The following is a 22,679-nucleotide window of genomic DNA, read 5'->3' as shown; positions in this document are numbered from 1 at the left end:
AGTAATTTGTTATTTATTACTAAGGTACCTTGCTCAGTTGCGTCAGTTACGTTGCTTTGTAAGCTCACACAGTTTTATATCAATTTGACTACCATAAACTCGATAATCCTGCCGCGTTACGATGGTCAGAAAACTTCAATAAGTTTCGTACGGCGTACGTGGTAGTCGTAGAAACGCTCGGTGGTAAATGTTTGAATAGTTCGATGAGCCGTTGTATGCGCAACGCGCACCCGATTTCCTTCTTTCGGTTTTCAAATCTTCTTTATCTATAGAGCGTCGTCATCGTATAATCCGTCTAATGGCATTCGCAAAACGCGTCTGTCCATCGTGAAAGATGATCTTTCGATTGAGATCGCCGCTGCAATTGGATTCCATCTGCAATATTTTATCTGCTGTCTGACCTTTCCACGAGTAGATCTGCCACTCTGGTTGGTTTCAGGAAATATTTTTAGCTTCTAGGCTTTTTAGAAGTTTTACATTCTCCGCTCGTTGGCGACTCGTTATTTTTCCGCTTCGTTAATAAAGAAACACGATGGTTTTTTTTAGGTTTCTTTTTTTTTATTTTTAATTAGTTAATGCACACTATCCTAATATAACAGATAATTAAATATATTCGATTTTACGTCTTTGCGTCTTTGTGTTCTTTGTGTCTTCTCCGTGTACGATGTAGTTTAATGTGTAGAACGAGCTACTTTTTACTCGTATAATAATAACAACAATAGCGATAATGTGTAATAATCTTCCATGCAAGTAACTGCGTTGAGACAAACATTGTCAAAATAGAAACACATTTACCAAATGTCCAGCTGGGCAAATTGTAAAGTACAAATTAAATAATAAAAAAAAAAATAGAAACATTTCTGAGAGAAGAAACTGTAACTGCAGATGTGGAGTTTCAAAAAATAATAATGTTGTACATGTACATATAATAATATTAGTAATAAGGAATGTGTTAGTGTTTCGAACGATAAACTTAATTTTCCACACATTACAACTACAAATTACAACTAAATACTAAATTACAGATAAACGCAATTTTCAAAGTATTTAAATTATTACTTTTGGAAATATTCTACTACAAACGACGTACAAAAAATACTGTGGCTGAGAGTTGCGGAATTTCATTTTCATAATTAATACTTCACTACATTAACGAGACTCGACTTGCTAGCTTCTAAGTTTTTTAGGTTATATATCGAGTCAATTAGTCACATTATTTACCGAATGTCCAACTAGACAAATTGTAAAGTACAAATTAAATAATAAAAAGAAAATTAGTCATAGTGTTTGTCAAAGAATAAAATGAACGACGGTTGCGAATCGGAAGTTTAAAGTCATTAGATATACTAAGAAACGTTCGGGCGAGGTCTGGAGAAAAGATTAATAGCCGTAAACTTTGTAGTACAAATAACGTGATTAATGTCGCAGGACTAAGGGAATTTCGTTCCAACTTTTTCCCCAAAAAACTTTCCCCTATCGAGAACAAAAATACCTAGACGTTTAAAATACGTGGAAATTGTACGAAGTTGCTGCGTTAAAGAATTATCGGTCTGAATTTAGCTGGAGGAACCTTTCAACGGTAGAAAAATCTGCTAAAATCAGCGTTCATTTCCAGAGAACAACTGTCCTAACATTTACGTAAGCCCCTTCGAAACGCTAACGTAGTTTCGGCAGGAATTTTTTTTTTAGGTTTCGTGCATTTTTGCCAGGTTTACGTTTCTGAACTGATAGAAAAAGTTAGCGGAATATATTATTAGGTCGTGACGTCAAACAACAAAGTTCTAACAATTTGATAAATATCGGATATCGGCTAGAATTTCAAGCGAGGTTTCCGCGTGCTAATATCGTATTTCGTCGACCTGATATTAAACAAAAAAGAAAGATAACGTCAGAGCAAATGCTTTTATCGGTTGATCGTGCTTCGAAGCCCAAAATTGCCAGGAAGATTCGTACCAGCCACTGTATCTACAAATCTTTCCACTGCGAAAACGTTTCCTCTGCCGTTACGTTTAAAGTTCGCGGTTTCGTTAAACCATCGTGTCATGGAGCGGTGAAATGACGTGTGAAAGTGGCACAAGCGAAGAACTATAGAGAATTTGAAGGGAAGTAGAGACGATAAAGACGACGAAAATCGTCAACCGATTAAATATTAACTTCATAACTTTAACGCGACGACTTTTTATTTCTTCGACGTTTCGCATATAGGGTGTCCCAGTATTGACGGTCAAGCTGGAGATGGTGACTGTACATGAGAAAATAAATCGGAAATTTCTATGGAATAAATTTTGTTCGTTCGAGGCTTTGTTTTTAAGAAAATCGACATTGAATTTCTTTCTTTCATTTCATTTTCTCTTGCACGCGTGCACTTGACTATGTCGTGGTTCAGCAGATCTCGACACAAACCTGTATCTATTTACTTGATCCATTTAAGTATTTAGAAACCTACTTATAAAGTGAAAAGTTTATTCCAAAGACAACGCAAGTCTTCCGCAATTAAAAGCGAGGATCACTTTGCCGTTCGAAAATTTAATTCGGTGAGCACATCTATGTGTATGTGGCACGGAGGCCAGCATCTTTAACAATTTTTGCATTAATAAAACAAATCTTAAGAATTACGTGCTTTGTTATTGCTCGTAAACCTACGGTAACGAACAACATTTTTTCCATATTTTCGACTTCTCGCGTACGACCATCTCGTCCAAGTTGCGCCATGAATGCTGGGACCCACTTAGACACACAACTTACATGGAAGCAATACATTAAGTCAATTATAGACAAAATACCCACAAAAAGAAAACAGATGTACTGGCTAACTAGTCGCAACTCTAAACTCAGCATGGAAAATAAACTAAAAATCTTTAAAACGATAATAAACCAATTTGCACGTACGGAATACCACTATGAGGCACAGCAGCAATGAGTCACATAAATAAACTAGAGGCGCCACAATCGAAGATACTCGGAACAATAGCCAACGTCCCATGATATGTCAGAAACGAGGATATACGCAAAGACTTAAAAATGCCAACTATCAGAGAAGAAATCGGTAGGGACGCAAAAAAATATAAGGAAAGAACGGCAACACATCCAAAGCAGCTGGCTGCTGAAACGAGCGAAACTCTCATAAAAAGAAGACTAAAGAGAAAATACCCCACTGGTCTCACTAAAGAAATAAAATAGGCAAACTCGAAGATGGTATCCCGCTGGGGGTAAACATCCACATGTCATTTAGCAATTAAGCTAGAAAAATTTACCGAATGTCCAGCTGGACAAATTAAATAATAATAATAAAAAAAAAAGAATGCTGGGACACTCTGTATATCGTAGATGACTCACAGAATAAGTAGGAAATATTCCAAGCTCGTATAAACCAGCGTTGGACAAAGTTTCATTCGAATAACGAACGAAGGTAAAGAATGAAACTTTATTCGCCAACCGATAAAGAAATATCCAATCGGACAAATATTTATCCGAATAAGAATTTGTCCGACTAAAAATTGAATCGCGTAACTTATTCGGATAGAATTATATATAAATATTATACGCAGATATTTATTCTGTCAAATGACACATTAGAATATTTGTTGTTCGTTGGTGAATTATTCGTCTGGTAAATTAGCAGCATAAATTGTATCGATATCTGTACACACAATACTCGTAAGAAATTGAGTGGAAACAAACGATTATTCGTATTATTAATCGAAACATCTACGATCATTGTTATTCGGATAAATATAGGAAATGGTTACGTTATAACAAACAATTATTCCACATAATAATAATAATAACAATAATAATAATAATAATAATAATAATAATAATAATAACAAAAATATTCGACTAGTATGATTTATTGCAATAAATTATCTTGGATGAATATTTATTCAAATGATTAGAATAATACCCAGCTCTGATATAAACATACGTCCTGTTTGACTTTATTTTTAGGTTATAGTGGATTTTTAATTAACTTTATGTGCTACCTTTGATGACAGATGTTCGAAATGGTTCCCCTGGATTTCAATACAGGCTGGCCAAATCCATACATCAGGCGCATGTCTGCTATTTCTTCATTGGAATAACGCACATTGGAATAATTCACGCTATTCATACACAACGCGACGTATTTCAATAATTTCAATCCGCACTGTTCTCGTGACTCGTACGTACATAGATACTGTCGATAAGAGATGGCGTTTGTAAAATTCGACTGCAATATTGGCCGAAGGATATCAAGTTTTGTTTGTAAACAGTTCGGCAAGAGGAATCGAGAAACACAACATACGTCTATCGAACTGCGAAACCAAATCCGTAAGACAATATATACTTTATATGTTTATTTTTTTTTATTATTTAATTTGTACTTTGCAATTTGTCTGGATATTCGGTAAATTTTTCTAGCTGCTTTATATGTATAGATAATTTATATGAAACTTTTTTTATTTTTCAGACGTGCTGAAGCCATTTTTAAACGAAAAAAAAAAATCTGGTGAAAATAAATGCAAAACGATGTTGATACTTTGAAGAATCAATTGGAAATTAATTGTATCTATAAAATTGATACGTTCTCATCAACTTTCCATTTTTAGAATATGAATATTTTTTGATATTTGGAATTTACGTTTATTAAATATTTTTCAAATATTTGTTAAATACGTAAATTCAGATTATCAAAATCTTGCGGTATCTTTTAATTATTTTTTCGCATATCTTAATTATTCCTGATTTTTAAATAACAACATATATTTTTTAAACGAAAAATTAGTAACGACAGATTACTATTCTAATTTTAACTATGTTAATTCCAATTTTGAGAATCTTCTCTGACCTCGAGAATCTTCTGACAGAATCTGAACGATTAAACGATAGAATTACAGCTGCGGGAAAGAGAAAGATGCTCAACAGCCGAAGAACCTCAAACGTGTTTAATTCTCGTTGAAAATTAACGTCGTTCAGGTTGACAGGAAATTTCCTTTCAACGATCGAACCGGATCGTTCTTCGATGAAATATCCGGCCAATTAATTGTTCTCCACTCGTTCCGTAAGCCTGATTTTCCTTCAATGCTGGATTAACGCGTTCCATTCGGTGTCTCCACCTTGACTTTTGACTTTGCCAACGAAGGAAAACGAAAAGCGAGAAAAAAACGGAACGGCGAATAAAAAAGAAAAAGCAAGGAAAATAGAAGAAAGTAGAGAAAAGAAGCAAAAGAGTGAAACAACGCGCACATATAGTACAGTGATATAGTACAGTGATGGGCAAACTTTGTTATACAATGGCAGCAAATATATTGCGTGTCAGAGACTGTGTGAGAGTTCTTATTTTTTGTTTCTTATTTATACATCATACGTATACGTATGTACAGTTTATTGCTATGTACAGTTATTTATATCGTATATGATAAAATTACTGTATGATAGGTGCCATAAAAATCTTCCTGAGGAGCTAGGTTCGCTATGAATAGATAACTAGAAATTTGGTTTGTCATAAATAAGCTTAGTGTGCGCTTTCATGGAAATATGGGACAGAAAATATCGTCGTTCTATTGGGTGAAGAACGTAAAAATATTTCTGAAAGAAATATCTAGAAAATAACAGCAAAGAAATAAAATAGACAAACTGGAAGATGGTATCCCGCTGGGGATAGTCATTCATATGTTAATTAGCAATGAAACTAGAAAAATTTACCGAATGTCCAGCTAGACAAATTGTAAAATACAAATTAAATAAAAGAAAAAGACAGATTTAGAATATAAGAAATTAGGTTCGCCATAAATAAGATTACCAATTGGGATAGCTGCAAATAAAAAGATAATTCAGAGAATATCTTTATCTTCTGAGAAATTAAGTTTACTATAAATAGATAACTATGATCGAAGTAGATTATAGTTATCTGCTAGCTATTAGGTTGTCCGAGAAGTTTCTTTCGTTTTATATGGAAATAATAGATGCGCAATGTTTTTTTCATTTATATTAGTTTATTGAATTATGCACGAACGTAATAATAGAAATAGAACGAAATGGATCGTACCTAATTGAATAAAATAAGATAAAACAGAAATTGTTGTTTATCTATTATCATCTTATAAAACGAAAGAAAGTTTTCGAACAACCTAATATTCATAGTCATCTCCGTAGACGACACTGTAGGTGTCATACGTCGAACTTTTTAGAAGAGAGAAAAAAATCCTCGATTTCAAATTATTTTCTAAATTCCAGTTGTTTTCGTTTTTACAAGATCTGAAACATATATAAAATCCTAATGCATCGCGGAATTTTCTATTTCCCTCGCCAATGTAGTGGAAAGTCATTGGAAAAGGGATTGGATTCGTATTGTAGGAAATGTACGTGCCCTCTCTCAGTAGCAGAGAAAACTGAATGCGCCAGTCATCTAAATTTGGAAGCACTGCAAGTACCAATACCGTTTGTCCCTAAAACAACTTGTAGAAAAAGTACAAAATATATTCTTCCCAGATGTTCTTTTTACTTTCATTACAAAAGTATATTTTACAATGTTCCAGGCAAAAATTGCAGCAAAATTAATGATAAATTAGTGAAAAATAGCTATCGCTTAACGCTACTCACATTGCTTCATACAGAGGCAACGTTCAACGTACCATCTTTTGGTGTCATCTTTTAACAATATTCATAATTATTCACAAATGGAAATTGCTCTTCAATCCTACACTATGGTATTCCCATTGACACATAGAATATTATTAGATGAAAACACAATACCCTTTCATTTTTGCACTTGCAATGCTGTCTACAAAGTATCTTCAATTGGGTTTACCCTAAACTAGGTTATCCTTATACCTTACACCTTATAGCTTATTTTATAAATAAGTTGACTAATTGTGGATCTTTATTTAGATAAAAACACAAAACTATTTCATTTTTGCATTTGCAATGCCTCCTGCAAAACATCTTCAATTGAGTTTACCATAAACTAGGTTTACCTTATACCTTATTTTATTAATAAGTTGACTAACTGTGGATCTTTATTTAGATAAAAACACAAAACTATTTCATTTTTGCATTTGCAATATCACCTGCAAAGCATCTTCAATTGGGTTTACCCTAAACTAGGTTATCCTTATACCTTACACTTTATAGCTTATTTTATAAATAAGTTGACTAACTGTGGATCTTTATTTAGATAAAAACACAAAACTATTTCATTTTTGCATTTGCAATGCCTCCTGCAAAACATCTTCAATTGGGTTTACCCTAAACTAAGTTATCCTTATACCCTACACCTTATAGCTTATCTTCTAAATAAGTTCACTAACTGTGGATCTTTACAGGAGAAAATAATTCTGCGAGTACTAGGAAAATTACAAAAAGTCTGAGTAAAATTGAACAAGAGCCGCAGTTTAGCCACCGCTATGGTATAACTTGATTTTTCTTTTCTTGGAAGAGCTCTCTTCTCGATGGTTGGCCGTTGTTTAACGACATTGTTAAAGGGTTAACAGGCAATTGTCTGAAGAAGTCAGCACCAGGTAACACGTGCTGACGTGTCGGCGAATTTGATTCGCCAGGCATTTTTCAGGAGGACGAAAAACAGGCGAGCGAGCGTACGTGACTGTCGGTCCTCTTCACGAACCCTCGCCGCTGGTTAATTCATTCTCGGCGCGTTTGAATTGAGAACGTAACAACCTGTGCATAAGCAGCGGAAGAGAGGAGTTTACGCTTCGCTCCTTTGCCACGGCAGAAAATATTGAAACGCTGTCGCGGTGTTAGCCCAACCACAATCAATCTTCGTGTCTTCCCATTAATTTGAATTTACCATTCGCAGATGCCGAATTGTGGACAAACTTTTTATTTGTCACGATGAAGCAATAGCGAGTACGTCGCGAAACGTTAATTTTCTACAACAACAACATAATTCAAAATGTCAGGATTTCAGAGAAAACTAGCTTGAACGATCTCAACTGTTACAAAGCTGCTTTCGTGCAGTGAATTTTCGTGATTCATCTGCACTGTATATGAGAACTGTATCGATAGAAAATACAAGGAACAATTGTTTATTCTGTACCGACGATGACTCAGAACCTAGGAATTTGTAAGAGCAACAGAGGAAGATTCAACAGATGAGGTCTTTAGAGTTGGATATCTCGCTGATTTGTTGGAACAACGACGAAACTCAAGAGCCACAAGCGTCGATACTGTGAAGATTGTTGAGAAATGTTAGGTTGGCATGATCGCTAGTTACTACAAGCTAAGTTGGTACGACTTCTAACGACGCTCTTTTGTCTTAGAAGTCGACAACGTGTTAATTGACCGAGTGTATTCTGTGTGTTAAGACGTTTTGTACGAGGCGATAAAATATATTGGAGAAAATCGAATCCGCGTGAATCGATTAATTAATAAAGCCAAACCTATATCCTTTAACAAGGATTTTATCTACTGAATCTTCATCTTTTGCTATTAAATTGAATTCCTCCATTGTGTAGGTATGCTGAGTGGCAGAGAAGATATTTAGATGATAAGATAATAATGGCTATGTATATAGTCGAACTGTACGATAACTTTCGCTATATTGAACAAACTCTAAACAAACTGGATATTGAAGTTGCACTTCCTACATAGATCGACCTAATCTAAACGTTCATCGGTGTATCTACGCAAATATGATTCAAACTTTTTTCATTCGCTTCGCATAAATTACCAAACTAACTACTTACACTTGTGGATTAACAAGATTATTCTTACAATTTTTTATGTAAATTATATCATTTCTATCGCTTTAATTATATTATCCACCATGTATTATTTATTACTCCTTATTGTTACAATGATATTATTTCTATGTTCGATGGAGACCTAGTTAATTAAATTATTAACGTATCGGGGTTTGTTCCAGTGTTGCTGACACTGATATTACAATTAACGATATCAATGAACAATTAGCAATATCGATATTAATAGCTTCGACGCTAATTAATAAAAGATAACAAAAGTTGTTGAAAGTTTGCTAACAGATAACCGTATCGAACGAATGTAATAGATTCGACCACTTTATCACCCTATTCGAAGTTCTTGAAACGCTACAGCCAATGATTCGACGAATCACGACGCGTATTCCTCAATCGAATCATGTCACGCTATTGCAGTGGTTCATCAAAAATCCATTGGGATAATGCACCGAGCTAATGTTACGAGATCGATCTAACGCCACTTTGGCATAAATATTTTTTCACCGCCTCATAGCTTATTAACCGCTAAACAACCTCCTTACAAGGAGTTAGTCTCGCTAAAGATACGAATTACGATAGTCTTATCTCATTTATCCAGACCTATTTTATATTTTTTTATAAAGGAAAATAGGCAAGTTGAGCCTAAGCATTTGTTTTAGCTACCAGATACGATAATAAATACTGAACATTGTATATTTTGTGTAATTTTACGTATTTTACTTATATGTATACGGATATTTATATTTCGATGAAATCAAATAAAAGAATAGAACATACTAAATGTTGCAATAACTATCGAGTCGTCCGGGAAGTTAGTTCCCATTTACATTTCGATTCGATATACATTTCTCGAATTATACGGGCGCCATTTTGTTTCATAACCTTTCTATATCTTTCACGCAACTCGAATGTCCTATCCTTTCATAACCTCTCAGGTTTTTCTGCGAAAAACTTCCCGATATGATCTTTCGTGTCGCCCAAATTACTTAAAAATTACCCAATGAATAAGGACGCGAATAAATTTGTTAATTACGGTAATCGGTCTTTTAATCGCTATGCCGCGGCGATAGTTCGTGTACCACCGGTGGCGCATGACGTCCCTTGGGGAAGATACGAATGTACCACCGGTGGTTCAGCTCGTTGTGAACGTGTTAAACGAATGAAACTGCCACGGTGCGGGTTATATAAACACGAAGTTTCATACGCTTTATGTCAACGTACGAACGAGGCTTGGTGACCTTCTATGAGCGCGTTCGTCGCTTTATACGCGTATTACTTTCTGCACGACCCTCGTCTCCAACGTTTTGAGGGGACGTCAGGATAGCAGTGGGGTATTGACGATTGAAGAATTTCTGAGTGTCGAAGGGAACCAGTCTGGAGGCAATGGGGAAGGTCATGGAGGAGACGGATAAAAAAGAAGAGGGAAAGTGAAGAAGAGTGGGGACGGGGTTCTGATGGTAAAAAAATAAAAAGAAAATGAAAAGAAAAGCCTGAAAGGAAGGTCTTTTATCGTACACGACATTTGGATTAACCACTGATTGTAAGAGGTAGGGGAAATCATTTTTAACCAGGTAGCTCTTTGAAAAGCGTGTACCTGACGTGCTTGGCAAAAAGTAAGCGATGACAAGTATACTCGTCAAACACGGAGTATGTGTGGCTGCTATGATATTGAATTAAGTTGTAACGAAATGGCTGTTTTATTTTTTAATTTTATTGCTGAATTTTATTATAACTCGTCGTAACACGAAATACTGCCATTTCTTTGTGACGAGTATACTCGTCAGAAACGGCTAACTGGTTAAGCCGCAAGGCAAAAGGATTACGAATAATAAATAAAGATGAGCTGATTATGCACGGATTATGCACTTTGTCCAAGGACGTGGAACGATTTCGAAGGTTCGAAGATTATGGCGAAAAGAAATTGGTACATGCTTTGTTAGATTACATTTACTCCAATACAAGTGGTTAGAAATGAAATTCCATATGTATTTGCATAGGATTGCGATCCTAATAGCTGTATGGTTAGGTCAAGTCAGGTTATTGCGGACCGAGCCCTCCAGATCCCCCGAAAGATCTAACCTAACCTAACTTTTCAACACGATCGTCCCACGCCTTGAACAAAGTGCGCGTTACTCAAATAAGTGACTTCCCCTCTACAACATATTTCAAGATAAAGATCATTCGAGCTTTCAAGTCCTCTTTTGTACATAATTACCAAAAATATACGGTATATCCTGTTTAACGGTAACCTCACCAAGCCCAGTCAAATGACCGGTTCGAAAATTTAATTAAAAATTGTACATTCGTCGTTATTTCTTTTGTTCGTCTAACTTTATGTAAATCCTTACATTACCAAAAATTGTTAATCGGATAATATAAGAATCTACATAAAATTAGACCAACAAAGGAAATAACGATAAATACACAACTTTAACAAAAATTTTGAACCTGGTAATTCGACCAGGTCTGGTAAGGTTAGTGTCAACTGGAAACGCCCAAATATCTGAACAAATACGAACGATGTGAAAAAATGTTTCAGACAAAAGTCGTGTGGTATGGGAGGGAGATACGTCGTACTTCTATCCATTTGATTCATCTTATCCTGTTGAGATATGTATAATTTTCTGTGCTGGACTAGGTTAAATGCGTAGTAGAGATACTACTGTGGAAGTATGTGTGTCCGCAGCGTCTCGAAAACAGAGGAATGTAAACTCTTCAGTCGGTTAAGAATCGGTTAACAGTCGGGTATAGAAGAAAGTGCTGAGACGCGTGCAAGTGTGTATCGATGAATATATAAGGAATCGTTCATGAAATAAATATTTCATTATTTTAATATTAATCCTCAGTATAAATTTAGTGTTCCTATAACATTATTTCGGCTTCAAAGATCCACAATTTTCAACATATCCTGCGATAACTTTGAAACAGTCTACAAAGAAGAGGTTAGAATCTTTCAATAGATAGCTTCATTTTCGATCGCATATTCTCTCCCACCGACTTTCGTAAGTTTTCCTTTACAGACGTAAAAACGTATAGAACGTCCCACAGGATATCATATAACTTTCCTCTGAAACATTTCCTCGCGTCCGAATCTTTCCAGATATTCCAGCCTCGCCACTTAATCAGGACACGCTGTATATTTTGCACATTCGTACTTCGTGGATTTTTACGCTTCCTAATAAAAGTCCGACTGATTACCGTAAATCTGATTCCCTAGTTCCGAAATATCAGAGAGTCCAATCAAGAGACTGTCTACCGTGTTCCTAAAGTTTCTCGACCTCTGTGATGTATAAAACAGCAGAAAGATCCCGTTACGTGTCGTCATTCGGTTTCCTGATCAGATTCGTCAGCAGTTTCTCGAGACGGACTTCCCATCTGCTCAGGACGAACGCGTTGACGGGTCACGGTCTCTAATCTCAGGATAGTCGTCGGGGCCACGAGCGACCGATGGGTTAGGTTGGAAGTCAGGATGATGCCTTTGCAGCTCCAGGGAATATTCGGAAGTTTTCCGCAAGACTCGAAACGCTGCACGATGGCTTGCGAGAAGCTGAATCGGATATCGAATCTTCAAGTTGGACAGACTTCGACTTTCGGAGTTCTCGCCAGAGATCACCGAAGTGAAATAAATATTTTTAGCGTTGAACTCGGGGATTCTATATAAATTGCTGGCCATCCGATCTTTCCAAGATTATATTAGGTCATCCCATAAGTTCGTGCCGACTTTTGTGTATACATTTCATGTGTCGATTTATAAACATACGGCGATAAGGGACCAATGCACTTGAGCTTAGCTGATCGAGAACAGGCTAGAGCAGATTTTCGTGGGTATAAGATCGTAATATAGCGAACACAGTGACTTCTAACGGTAAAAAATCATGAGTGAAATGCGTATCCATTTTCGACGTCTCATGTTATATGAATTTCGGAAAGGAAGTTCTGTAACAATTGCCACGAAAAACATATGTGCTGTTTACGGAGAAAATGCGCTTTCACTTGTAAGAAGTGGTTGCAACGTTTTAGAGTTGGGAATTTCTGTTTAGAAGACGAGGAACACTCCGGGCGTCCTCCTCAGACAGACGAAGATAAAATTCGGGATCTTATTGAAAAATCACGAAATTTGACAGTTCAAGAGATGTCGAATGTTCGGAAAATACCTAAGACAACGATTCGTAGGTGTTTAAAAAAAATGACATATATAACCGCTCGAAAAACGGCACGAACTTATGGGATGACCTAATAGTATTCTAGACAAGTGTATTTTAAGAAAAATTGATCCCTTCGAGAGAAAAAAATCCTTTCAGAGACACCTTTTACGTTCTGGAATATTAGAACCATTTAGTAACTTGTAAAGCGATAATAATTATTATTAACAATGTCTTCTTCGTGGAATAACGAGGACAATTAACGAACTCCTATTGCAAGAACGAGTTACATGTATCACAGCAAGGTAAGAATTGAATACCAATAGACCTATTCTACTGTAGGAACAGACTTGTTCCACTGACGAACCTATTCTACTGCACAGACAGACCTGTTAGATAATGACTATAACTAAAATTATGACTGCAATTAAAACGCGAAGGAACGAGAATTTCTTCTAATTTCGTTTCTTTCCTTTTTGTGGGTTCACAGCCTCAGTGTATACTTATATTAACCGTAACAAAATTAATAATAAGGTAAACAGTTGCGCCACATACTGCGTAACACGTGCAAGAATCAGCGAACGTCTACGAGGAATCGCAGTAGTCGCAGGATTTGGTACAAAGCTGTACGACGAAAACATAATTACGTCCGATTGATTTTACTAAAACTACCATCGTGTCTCGAGTAATCGCGCAAGCAGGAATCCAAAATCCGTGATTTCTGCTGATCGAGTAGTTCCAACGTTCGTCTCCGTAGCTGCCAACATCATTGGCCAGCAACTTCATAAATCTGTGGCGGATCGGTATCAATAGGACGGGCGATCCGCGGGTACCAACCGCCAACACCAGAGGGCTACGACGACAACGAGTCTGTCCATCTCGCTATCGAATATACGAGCGAATGATACAAATACCGCACCTAGCGAGACTCCCTCTACGTCTAAGGCAAGGATTACCGGGCATAGCCTTACTGACGAGTCCACCAAAACGAAACGCACAACTCTCTTTTCATCTGGCAGCGACAACCTCCGCCAAAAATCCTCCGTTCGCTCTCCAAGGAAAACCCGTTTCTTTCCCTTCCCTTTTCTATCCTTTTCCATCGGTGTGCTTCGTACTCGTAATAAATAACTGCGAACAGAATTTTACGCGGAATAAAGCTACGTATCGTAACTCGTGCAAGGAGCCGATACATGAGACGACGAAGCTAACGAGACGAAATGATGAAAAATGCATTGGATCGTGCAGAAGCAATTTCGATGGAGGGCGCGGTAATTCGTAGGAGCAAGCCACGGTTAAAATTTCATCAGAAGAAACGACGTGTCGTATGCACCGACCTAATAAAGGAAACGCGATACCAGATCGAAAGTTCGGAATGCTATATGGAATCTACTGCAGCAGCCAGCTGGCAAAAATTCCCAAAGCAGGACACCGGTGGTTCCACTGTAATTCCGGTAACCCAAAGTCGTTTGGAACAGCACGGTCTCTGAAACGAGCCTCTGGGGCTCCTTCGTTATAAATGCTCGTGTTCCCTCCTATCTTCTCTACGCTGCCGAAAGTAATCAGACAGTTTGTCAACGGACTCGGGGAGTACTTGCAATCTGCGTTGAATTTCGAGCGTTTCAAGTTCTCTGACGCCTGGTGACGCGATTTCAGAAGGTTACAGTTGCCGTTGAGGTTCCTGATGAGACGAAGTCGCGTTATGTTTGCTCTCGTTGTTCCTTAAACGAGGAAGAGTTGCAAAGGTAGACCCTAAAGGCAACTTATAATAGTCGTTTACAGAGAAGATTGCTAAAACTGTTCGGTAGAGCCCGCGGATATGTTGGAAGATTATTTTTATTAAGACAATGTTCTAGCAATGAAACGTAGATACGGCGAATGGGTAGATAGTGGCGAAAGTGTTCGTACGCCGTGTAAGAAGATTGCTTTTAGTAAGACAAAGTTCTATGAAAGAAATGTAAATATGTTCGAATGGTAGATAGTGGCGAAAGTTAAGTGTACGCCGTGTAAGAAGATTGCTTTTAGTAAGACAGTGTTCTGTGAAAGAAATGTAACCGTAAATGTAATAATAAATGTATGTAAATGTAAATGTTGTACGTCCTCTGAGATGGCTGTTTTCACTAATATTGCGCAAACCGTATCTTGACATGATTAATTAAAGTGCTTGCAGTAATTAACGAGGACTTAGATAGATTTTATTTATTTAATATATTATATACGTCGGGTTGGGATCGGAATTTTAGGCGCGTGACGACTCTTCGCGTGGATTAGCCATCGTTTCACAAAGCCGAGATTATATTTACACGTATATACAAGTGTGGCGGATCGGTATCAATAGGACGCAGACAGGTCGAGGCATCAACGCGGCGTAACACCTCCCGGCCGATCCGCGGGTACCAACCGCCAACACTAGAGGGCTACGACGACAACGAGTCTGTCTATCTCGCTAGCGGTCGAATATACGGACGATTGATACAAATACCGCACCTAGCGAGACTCCCTCTACGTCTAAGGCAGGGACTACCGGGCACAGCCTTACTGACGAGTCCACCGGTAGTCCCGGGACGAAACGCAAAACTCTCTTTTCATCCGCCACACAAGATTATCACAAAGCTTAACAAATAATAAGTCTAATGAATAATAAATTTGACGAACAATGAAGTTAGTGAATAATAAATTGTACGAATAATTAAGTTTAACAGATAATAAGTCTAATGAATAACAAGCTTAACGAATAGTAAGCTTAATGAATAATATGATCTACGAATAATAAATTTAATGGACACTATTAGCAATGTTTTTGGGTTCAAACGAATTCACGGTCAACGAGACAACTCTTTACTAAGCGTGAAATAATCTTAGGCGCAAAATACGATTGACGAAAATGCTCGATGTGTCACTCTCCAAGGCAATCGCACGAATGCCAGCCTCGTGGAGATTTTTCTCGCTGTACGATTGCCTTTTGTTTTCTATACTCGTTTGGAAGCATCGAAAAGGTTCCAAACGCCCGTTGCTAGGCAGTCTCTGCCTGCAATTTCATACGCACTCGTTGCAACCATAGAGAAGTTCCAAACGCCGTTGCTAGGCAGTCTCTGCCTGCAGTTTGATCATTGATACAATGTATGTCCCATTGTATCGGCACCTCCGAGGCAACCTCACACGTGGCTAGGCCCGCTCTCGAGGCCGCATGCCGCCACAACCACACTTCTCGGAAAACCCATACAAACACTCCACACCTCCGTTAGGCAAAACGTTTATCTCGTGACCGTGGCCACGTTCGGCGACCAACTGTCACCTCGAACCCAATCTCGCTATCACAAATTTTAAACAATTACAGCTATGATAAAATTTAGGCTTGTTGAAGTGGTTACCACTTCTAAGAAAACTCTACATCTGGTCTTTTTTAGTTTTCTCAAGCACTGAAGCCATCGACAGCGTGTAGACAAAAGACTGCGACGAAGTCAGGCCATAAACAGTAGACAGGCGACGTTGGCTTCGGGGTTTTTCAGTTATTAGGTAACACAGCTAGCGTGCGGATCTGGACCAGCTCAAATTGTATTTTTACTTATTACACTTCTATTTAAATATATTTTCTACCTTACAATTTATCCACGTGTTTTCTCTGTTTACACACCGAATAACCTCAACAAGGCTAAAGCACTAGAGGATGTTCCCAAAATTTTCAAGCAAAGGCTTTGGCTTTCCCTTCATCTCCGACATATATAATACATAGATTTTTGCAGGATAAGTAAGTAAAGTAAATGATAAAGAAATTGCGAGGATACTTTAACAACGAGCGAGTTACATCAATTTCGTACAAGATATATGTCTCTAGACAACGTATACGCTTAAAACATATAAAATCAATATGCTTTAGCGAATTTCATGTAACTTACTCATCGTACAACTGTTCCCATAATAATATTAAATTCAGTCATTATGCAAGTTCGTCGCTTATCATAGGAAAAGAAGCTATGTAACATGAAACAAATAAAATCTATACTTCAACTATACAACTGCTTTGACGTATTAAACAATTAAATAAAGATGATTCAATTAATTCAATAACGTTATCATAAACAAGTATATGGAACATCCGGCTGTGCCCATATTGCTATAATAAGTTGATGGCGAATTTTTATGCAATATTGCATACATGCAATATTTTACAGAATACATTTACAGAAAAATATTCAAAGTATAGCGTTTGCTCTAACGCTTGACGGATAAAACAATTTTCTATCGTGGCTCTACTCTTCCAATCATATCCTCAAAAAATATGAGTTTCTATAAAAATCCACCGTCTATTAATAGCAGTCACTGTATATAAATTTCGCGTGGCGTGGTCAACGTGTTGACGAATCGAATACATTCGAATGATCGACTACCGTTTCCTCGTATTCATCAAATATTAGTGGAAAAGGCATCGTCTCGAGAGAATCTCTGATCGAGAGTGTGCTCGAGCCGCGATAACAACGAAAAACGGTCGGCCACGGACTGTTGGCGTTGGTCAAAGGTCACTGACGATGAATAGGCTGTTGCAAAAGGGTGAAACCAAGTGTGGGCGGCATTGACCCATTAACTAGAGTACGTCGGATTCCCAAGATTCACGGGGGGATAGAGGCGCGCCTATCCTGCAACCTCAATCAAATTATGTATAACAAGATACAGTATGTATAACGAGAGAACACGTTCTGAGATGGAATAATTGTTCACGACCGTATGGTATAATTTATTCGACCGTATAACGTGCATGAATTCGTATTCAAATATTACACACACACACACACAGAGAAATTGCGCTGTGCTGGTCTCGCGTGTTGGACCAATATTACCTGATATCGTTTCGCTGTTTGAAATGATACTAATTTTGCTGGTATAATAGAATCTTCAATTTTACGTTTTCACGATGTTCGTGTGATATACAGGGTGTCTGGTTTTAACCTCTTAGGTACAGTCGAATTTTGTGCGGGGCTGTTTCTCTGTACGGCAGAGAACCCAAAACGAGAAGCTACCTAAAGTGTTCGATTCTTGTACAAGCACGAGATACACATGTACGTATCTCTCTTTCTCTATAATTTTCCTATTTTCTCCATTCGTCTTAATTCCACTTTTGCCTCTATTTCGGCTTTCGATGACTATGACAAAACCGAATCCGTGTACACATTAAAAACGTCAACAGTATAAATGTAACCTACGGATTGGTTTCTCTTTCCGAAATAATTTCTCTATCGATTGCTCTTCTCTAATGATTTCCTATTTTCTCAACTCGTCTCTGATGGCTTTTAATCTCCCCCTATTTTCGGTAACTTCCGCTCGGCTCGGTTTACCGTGTAATCGAATTTAATCGCTTTGAGTTGGAAAATACAGCAGCGCACAAAAGTATTATACGACGATGTGAGATTCGACGCTGTCGTAGGATCTTTAATAAAATATTCGTTAACGAAGATAATTAGCCAGCTTACGCCCCTTACGCTCTTTGCTGTTTCACCTAACAAGCAGTTCTCCAAGCTTCGAAGAAACTGCGAAGGACGCGCAGGTTTACAGACGTTACTTTTGCGCGACCGTGTATCTCCGTGCGTCAAACAACGTTCGTTTTAGCGCACTTAAGCCAGAAACGGGGAAGGCCAATTAAAGCTCAGCTCGTTACCAAGCTGCTCGGCCGCGTTACTTCGCACGTGCGCCGCGAATCCAGACAAACGCGATAAAAGACGCGGGGGGACGATATCGTGAAATACACGCTCGCTCATCCAATTATATTAATTAAATATCTGTCGGCGAGACGGTAAAGAGGGTAACACGGCCGATAACGCCGACCATTTGTAAATGAATCGCACGAGAATGACATTTTTTCATCGCGTGAAGGAGGAATTTTTTTCCTACAGGTATACAGGTTGTTACTATAATTCAACCCTTGAATTGAATACGTTACTTGAATTCAAACCTTCCCCTATAGCAATGACTATTATCACTCATCAAAAAGCGCCTATTCTACCTTTATGCTTCTTAATATTTGATACCGTCGCTATATTCTAATTTCTGGTAACATGCTCGTTACTCGACCTTCTTATAAATCCATAAATATCCTCGGTCTATCGTTCATCGAGTTCATCCTTTCACAAGCAGTAGAACTTATGGCGCAAGGCAGTGGAATTTCCGATATCTTCGAATCCAAGGAACCATCGTTCTTACAGTTTGAGATCGCCACGCGTGTCCAAGAGAAATTAGAATACCGGAACAATTTCATCGTCGCTGCGACTAGCGCATCTTCGCTAACAGAATGGTATCTAACAGAGATAAAATTCCATTACTCGATATACATATCTATATAGTACTATAAGACCGTGCTATATAGTAGAATATAGTAAAATCCATTTATTGGAACGAAATTTTAGCTGATACCCGTTTAATCGAACTTCTACCGATTGAATTCGTTTATTTGGGCGTGAACTATTGTGCGAGCGAAAAGTAATACGTTGGCAGGAAAATTGGTGGAGTCCATTTAAACGAACGTATAACATATATTACGAGTGAAGCACGGCCAGTGTTCTACCGTGCAGACAGACTTATACTACTGTAGTAACAGACCTACTATTTACTGCAGCGACAGACCGATTCTCCTGCAGTAGGAAAACGTGAGAAGGTAATTTCTATCGAACACAGAGGCTTAGATCAGGAAGCCTCGAATTGCATCGACGATATAAACCCGAGCCGTGCAAGCTTAAAATCCTTTTCTGCGTGTAACTCATGTACGTTGTATCTGTAAACAAGAAGGTGCGATTCGAGTAACGTTAGCCTCTAGCGTGTCCGCTCTTCGACCGCTATAGGTATAGCGAAAGGGTTAAATCGTGTAACGAAGCAGAACCTATCATGGTCATCGCGAGTAATCTCGTTATACGAGGGGGGGCAACTTTTATCTCTGCACACTTGCCGCGGTTACGTAAAGTTATTAGCTTGACCTATATTTCCACGACGGTGAAACAGAGGGAAGAGGGTGGAGGGGAATGCGAAAGAGCACGCACTAAAATCCCGCGAATAGTCGGGAAATTGGTCTTAGGAATCAATTTATCCCTTTTTTTTCTCTTCCTCTTTCGTATTTCTGCGCTCGACCAATATGAGAAATTTATGAAAAGAATAAAAGGTCAGATGCAAACCGGCGATGATATACGTACGGCTTCGTATTTTTCCAGACATTATTAAAAAGTTTAATTTAAACGTATATCGCTGGCTAATTACGAAGAGAAAAGTACGTCTCGAAGGAACAATTCGTGGCAAATAAATGCCACGAAACAAAGGCTTTTACAGCTTAAGAGAATACTATATGATACAGTTACTGCGTTTCTTGTTTGCTATGTTTTCTTATGCGAAATATCGCACTTTACTGCAGTGCTACTAAAAGGAGACTCGAATGTTTACAGCTACGATAATGGTACAAAGAAACTCATTTTACACTTTCTTGCAGCTATTATCTATTCGCCAGAAGCGTGAAAATCTGGAGTTTCCTCGAAACAATTAGAGCATCGTTTTTTATATCAGTTTCGTTCGATTTGATCCGCTACTCGTAAGAATAATCAATCAAACATAGCGCTTCTTTGTTCTCTTTCTTCTAATCGATGCAATAGAACCATTCGTAGTAGGTATTCTTTAATTCTTCCAACCAATGTAATAGAACGAATTCTTCACCTTGTGTATTTTATATTCATTCGCATATTATACACATTCTATAATAGTTACGTATACATACGTATGTTCCACAAAACGATTAATAAGAAAAGGAAACCAATTAAAGTCGTGTGTCGTACTCACGTTGACTGCTGCTCCGTCTAATGATGTTCTCGAGGAATGTGTTTTGCGGGGCGACCAGGCCCCTGCGCCCCCCTGGCATCCTTTCTTCCTTGGATGATCCCGGATCCTGGTCGCTGCGGCTATCAGGACCTCGTCCAGCCTCTAGCTACGACGATTACGTGCTGTCTTCCTCGCCGCATGTCCAGCCTTCTTCTCTCGATCTTTCCTCTTCTCTTCTATTCTCTCTTAATACTTTCTTACAGCTGCACAGATGCACACGCGCGACAACAAGCTGTACGTTCACTAACTGAATGTCATGACTCGAGGGTAGTTCACCATTGTGGTATCGCCCGAATCACCCGTCGACGGTTTCACGTCCGCCTGGAACCGGTCCAAACGAGCACAACCGCCGCGACCTGGTATACGCCTTTCCAAACACGCTGTAGCAACACGCTCGACCAATTGTCCCGTACACGTCCGTGTAAATCCTCGGGCGAGATAGTTCGCACGTTCTATAGCGTGACAGTGGCCGGAAACGTTCGTCCGAACTTCCGATCTCGCAGTCCTCTGACCTGCCACAGCTGGGACCGGCCAGACCGATAGAAGCTTGTCGATTCTCCAACACAACACCCAACAGTTTCTCCCTACGTGTATATAATACAGAACACTTGGGCCAGACCGGACTACGAGAAACTAAAAGGAAAATATGTAAGAAACTAAAAATAATAACGCGAATTATCCAGGACAGATCTTGGACGATTTCAGGATCCACCTGGCAGTAACCTAGACGTCTCTGTCGTCACCTGAACGCGAACGGTCCTCCGTTGCTCCAACGATCAGCGTTCCTATACCTCCTCCAGCTTGGTACGTGCTCCAGCTGCGCATCCACCGTGGATACGACTCGCGACGGAGCAACTGCAGACCTTTGACTCTTCGTCGTCGATGAACGAACGTCGATCGACGACCGTAAAGAAGACTGGAAGATGGGGGAGAAGATGGTGGTGGAGGACGATGATCCGGATTTATCGAGGCACCGACCACGACAACGTCGATGGGCTCGCGGAACTGTCCCCGGCTGGTGGACGCGCGATCGATGACCCATCTAACCGCAGTCCTTCCAGGTGATCGCGCGCGCTATCACGGAAACCCGACGGCAAGTAATTAGACGACTGCGCGCTACCTGCCACCTCGTTCTCCACATCCTCGGCGTCCTCCTCGGCGTCGGTGCAGCTGGTGCCCGCGGAGGAGGACATCCCTTAGACAGGGGGACGTAGTACAAGAGGAATTCTCGATCACATCTTCGTCGGCCGATTCTGGCGTCCTCGCGTTCTTTCTTTTATCGCGGTTGTTAGTTCTCGATGGCAGGTGAAGCTCGATGATCGGTTAGATTCTATGCTGGATGTGATTTGAGAGGAGACGCGTGCAGTCTTGCTGAAGGTCGAGGGTATACTCCTTAAGTGCTGCAATGAAAGAAAATTGAAAATAGTATTTTTGTAAAGTTGATTTTCTTCCAACATCTAACTCTTTCGGAATCGAATTATTTTCTAATTAGAAGAAAATTGCTTTTTGGCTTGAGATGCTTATGCAAGGGGGACATAATGCAGTAAGATTTTAACATCGAAAACAAACGCGTTCGTAATTAATTGACAACCAAATTGGACAGATATAAGTTTGTGGAAACTTTAAAGGTTCGTGAAATACACGTGACACGCAAAAATAGATGGAATATTCAAAGTACAATATTTAAAGAAATCATTGCGTAGGTTACATTTCTTTAGCCCTGGTAGTTTATGATACAAATTTGCATAAATATCCGCAGTATATTAATGACTTATGAAAAGATAGTATTACGTATACGCGTGGAAGAGTTGAAATGTTATAATTTTGTCGAAAAAGACGAGTCGAAGTACATGAATAAACAAGTATAAAACGATAAATCGTGAAAAATATCTTGATGCCTGAGCGTATTAATATTAAAGCACAAGCTATTTTTCTGGTCGAACGGGGACGCGGACGTGGAGCTGCCAACAGTGAAAGATAAAATTGCGTTTTCATGTCG

The 22,679-nt window shown here is 38.7% G+C and overlaps 1 protein-coding gene across 10 annotated transcripts in view; it reads right to left on the bottom strand.

Moving 5' to 3' along the window:
• Positions 1-22,679, bottom strand: part of LOC117213790 (potassium voltage-gated channel protein eag) — a 153,532-nt gene that overhangs the window by 113,955 nt on the left and 16,898 nt on the right. For all 10 annotated transcript variants that reach the window (XM_033459453.1, XM_033459480.1, XM_033459490.1 and 7 more), the window contains exon 2: positions 20,642-22,080. In XM_033459453.1, coding sequence (XP_033315344.1) covers positions 20,642-20,720 — 79 coding nt within the window. In that variant the 5' untranslated portion in view covers positions 20,721-22,080. The remainder of the gene's footprint in view (positions 1-20,641; positions 22,081-22,679) is intronic.

The sequence above is a fragment of the Bombus bifarius genome, unplaced genomic scaffold (genome assembly GCF_011952205.1).
Source record: "Bombus bifarius isolate JDL3187 unplaced genomic scaffold, Bbif_JDL3187 scf7180000007970, whole genome shotgun sequence".
Lineage (NCBI taxonomy): Eukaryota > Metazoa > Arthropoda > Insecta > Hymenoptera > Apidae > Bombus > Bombus bifarius.
This window is presented reverse-complemented; position numbering and strand designations above follow the sequence as displayed.